This window comes from Poecilia reticulata, linkage group LG10 (assembly GCF_000633615.1).
Source record: "Poecilia reticulata strain Guanapo linkage group LG10, Guppy_female_1.0+MT, whole genome shotgun sequence".
Lineage (NCBI taxonomy): Eukaryota > Metazoa > Chordata > Actinopteri > Cyprinodontiformes > Poeciliidae > Poecilia > Poecilia reticulata.
The window spans coordinates 31,504,910-31,509,179 of NC_024340.1; the positions used below are offsets into that span (position 1 = coordinate 31,504,910).

General features: G+C 39.4%; 1 protein-coding gene across 1 annotated transcript in view; it reads left to right on the plus strand.

Moving 5' to 3' along the window:
* cxcl14 (chemokine (C-X-C motif) ligand 14) overlaps positions 1-4,203 on the plus strand; it is a 7,635-nt gene extending 3,432 nt beyond the window's left edge. Inside the window, exons 3-4 of the mRNA XM_008421019.2 lie at positions 3,010-3,123; positions 3,782-4,203. Coding sequence (XP_008419241.1) covers positions 3,010-3,123; positions 3,782-3,797 — 130 coding nt within the window. The 3' untranslated portion in view covers positions 3,798-4,203. The remainder of the gene's footprint in view (positions 1-3,009; positions 3,124-3,781) is intronic.
* The last annotated feature ends 67 nt before the right edge of the window (positions 4,204-4,270 follow it).

Below are 4,270 nucleotides of genomic sequence, written 5' to 3' on the forward strand. Positions count from 1 at the left end.
TACATGCTGCGGACAGGCGGTGAAAATGTCGCATGAGATGTAAAAGTGACGTTTGATCGTCTGTGAAGTTGGAGGATCAGCAGATGGACGTTTTTCCAGTGGAAGCCATAAACTCTGCTGCCCCCTGCTGGCAGGTTCCAGTCACACCGAGACACAGCCAACATGGCCGCCAGATGGCGCCACTGAGAACCAAACAAAAACCCAGAGGACATTTTAATATTTTTAATTCATCTGGATGTTTACAAGTCGCTACAGCTGCAGGAAAATTAAACCTAAAATAACATCCACTCTGGTCCTGTCAGTCATAAATTATTCTGGATCATAAATTGTCCCAGAAATTATTGCAATAAACAATAATGTTGTTGTTTTGAGACCATATTCCAGCAATATAATGATAAAGGCAATATAATGCATAAACATTGTTTTCACAGATCAATAAACTGGAAGTGGAACATTTTTAAACATCAATAATAAATAAACAAAACAACAGAAACATAAATAAAGTAAATTATTTTGTCTCTGTAGGCAAAATTATCCTTCAAAACATGTTTAGTTGAGACCAAAACACCAGACTGACGACTTTTAGCATGCAGTTTTTGGAAAACAGAGAAAAACGATAAATTGAACTTGTTTAAATTGATCATTAATTGACTTATTGGACTAATTGAGCCACCTCCTCCTGCAGGAAGTGATGTTTAACTGTCAGTGATGGAAATAAATTCATTTTGAAGCAAAACTTTTCTCCGTATAATGATTCTAGTTTAATGTCTCGTTACAGCAAGAAAGCTTCTTTTTAAAACATGAACATGTTGTAATGAGATGCAAACCTCGTTAAAATGACAAAGTTTCTCGTTATAATGAGACGAGTTTTAAATCTCATTATTATGAGAAATATTCTGGTTTTAACAAGATATAAAATAGGTTAATCTGACACGTTATAACTTCTTAAAAGGTATAAAGAGTTCATGTTCTCACCTGTTTCTAATAAAATCTGTGCTGCTGTTTTACTGTTACAACCTTTCTTATTTAAAATAGAATTTATTTTGGTTATTAATCTCGTTGCGATGAGCTTTTTTTAATCTAAAATGATCAAAAGTTTTCTGTTTTAACGAGATTCTGCTCCTGAATTTATTCCTAAACTCTGACAGTTGATCATTGTTTGATAGTAAAATCATAAGTAGCTCGATTATTGATGTCAGCTCCAGGTCGGGATTTTAACTCTGCTCAATAATTCATGTTGATTTTCTGCTCTACTGTAGTTTCCAGGGAGTTTGTGGTTCTTTTCCTGCCTCTTCATCCTGAGTTTCACAGCAGCAGGATGTTTGTTGGTAATAAGTTTATCCAAAGAGCCGGTTTGTATTCGTGACAGCAGGAAGTTAAAGCTGCAGCTCTTGATGCTCAATTCTGATTTTTTTCTGAAATGCAATCAGACTCCAAGAATGTTTACGTTCTTATGTACAAAAAAGTATTGCGAGAAAAGGCATAAAAGTAAAATTCCCCCCACATCCTTGTAAATAAATAAATGTGTTCTTCTGCAAAAAAATAAATAAAAGTAACAGGAAGAAACCCGTAAAAACTCCATTAAAAAGATGTAATCAGTGCGGAGCTGGATTATCTTCTGTCACACAGTTAAAGAATTCGACCGCTCGGAGCCACCCTCCAGGATTATTTCGGTGTTTGCTACCTGCCGCGCCGCCGTCGTTCAGTGCCGCTCTATTAGCATGAGATGGGAGCCACCGGTGAAAAATGAGCCTCAGCGGGCTCCGGAAAGCCACGGGAGGAATGAAAGGCAGAGAAACGAGCGCGAGTCTCTGGGCGCTTGGCTCGCGGCGCTCAGCTTGGCATGCTGAGCGGCGACTCCAAAGCACAAACACACACGCCTCCAAATGTCCCTGCTCCTCCTGATTGCTCCTGGTTTTCTCCGATTCCTCCTCGTTTTGAAGCCTTCACGTCCCCCTCCTTTCTTCTTGTCACTCAGAGTTTCTGCAGATAAAACAAGCCTCGGTGAGGAGTGAAAGCGCCAGGCAGCAGCCGCATCTCTGACTTTGAGAGTCGGCTCCTTTATCCTGCGGTCATTTAGCATTCAGGCTCTGCCCTGCAGTCTGTGTCGGACTCAATAAACCACACGCAGGCCGACTGTCTCCGTCATTACCGCCGATTAGACGCCTGCAGACACGCCGCTGCATTCACTGAGCTCATGTCACATTTTAGCTGGCAGCTCCATAATGCAGCTGGAAGACGAGGCGCTTTTCACTGTGGGAATGTTGAGGAATATTTAGAAATCTGGGGCAATAACATGTCAAGTGGTCGTGAAGTGGAACCATTCAAACGGCTTCAATGGCTTTCAAATGGTGTTTTCAGCTCCTGTGTGAAATCTGGTCAAAGTAACGCAAACGCCTCAGCGCCGCAGCTGGACCCGGGTTTTCTCTGCAACGGCCTTTTTCACTCAGAAACACAAAAAGAAATGCAGATTTACTTCATGTTTCTGTTTTCATTAAAGGTTATTAATTCACAACAGAAAGGATTTAATCACAAGAATAATAACACAAGACTAAAGTTGCAATATTAGAAAAATAAGATCAAAGTGTGAATAAAGTCATAATATTAGAACACAGTCATAATGTCACAAGAATAAAGTTGTAATATTAAGAGAATTTAGTTGTAATTTTATGAGCCTACCTGAAAAACATTAGAAAATTAAAATGAGAAAGTTGAGCATCTTTTTTATATAAGTTTTACAAATAAGGAAATATTTAATTTAAAAAAAAATCAGCATCAAATTGTAATTATTATCAGGACTTTGAAACAATCAGTAGAATCTATATCCAGCTGAGCTGATTACGTCAGATTTTAATAAATATTGAAGCTTTTTTCTCATCAAATCAGTTTATTTTCTTTTCAAATTTCATGTGTTTTTTCTGCTGTTATGCCGTAATATTATAATATTCATGATTCTCATAGTTTGATGTCTACCTGGCCCTAACCCTGTTCTTCCCTTCCTCCCTGCAGCGTAACCATGGAGAACATGTCTCGGTTCAAAGGTCAGGAGTACTGCCTGCACCCCAACCTTCAGAGCACCAAGAACCTGGTCAAATGGTTCCGTATCTGGAAGGACAAGCACAGGTAGCGAGCCTGCAGCAGCAGCCAGCAGCCTGCAGCAGCAGCCAGCAGCCTGCAGCAGCAGCCAGCAGCCTGCAGCAGTAGCGAAGGTTTTAACTTCTAAATTACATCTAAAATGCAATAACTTATCATTTTACATGCATCTAAGAAATGGATGGTATTCATTGGACAGAATCTAATCAATATTTTTGCAGTTAATAAATATTCAACATGTCTGTGAATATCCTTGTGTAATTATAATTAAAGGCTTCAGCCACAATAATTGTCATTTTTATCAGTTATTGTTCTGAAATCAGTCCAACAGAAACATTTTTAGATTTTTTTAATGTTTCTTTGTGATGTTACATGACAGACTAACATGAAGGTGAAAGAAAAACATCTGATTGGTTTTCAGCAATACAAACAAAATTATCTGATAAGCTAAATATTTACCACTGAGCTGGTTTATTTAGTTAGCTGCTAGTCATTTAGTTGATCAACTAAATCTCTAGTATTAAATTTGAAACTGCATTTTATAAATGAATGAATAACATGGTGAAAATATGACTTACATAAAACAAACCCCCATTTTTCTCTCATAGCACCAAAACTATTGCTGTTAATTTTGGCATTAACTTTACAAACGGCGCCCCCTGTTGACCGTCCTTTGCTTTCTCTGCAGGGTGTACGAAGCCTAAGAACAACAAGGATCCAGTGAGACGGATCCAGACCCGGACAGAACCAGAACTGTTCTGTGAAGAAATGACCAGAGGCCTGTTGCGAACGTTAAAAATGCATCTGTAGTCTGTAAATAATCTGACGGCTTGTCTTAGTCTCCCGTCCAGGTAGCTCCATCACTCACATCCCCGGCCTCCACGGCGGAATTCGTCAGGTTTTATTTAAGGAACCGTCTCGGCTATTTTACCTCCTAGGATTCTACCAACGCGAGGCGGTTCAGGTTCTGAAGAAACACGGAAACCCAGAACCTCACATGTAGCGTGAGGGAGGAGATGCGTTTCTTCACCGCGATAAAATACATTTGATTCTTTTTCTAGAAAAGATACTGACTTTCTGGAAGGGTGTGTGTGTGTGTGTGTGTGTGTGTGTGTGTGTGTGTGTGTGTGTGTGTGTGTGTGTGTGTGTGTGTGTGTGTGTGTGTGTGTGTGTGTGT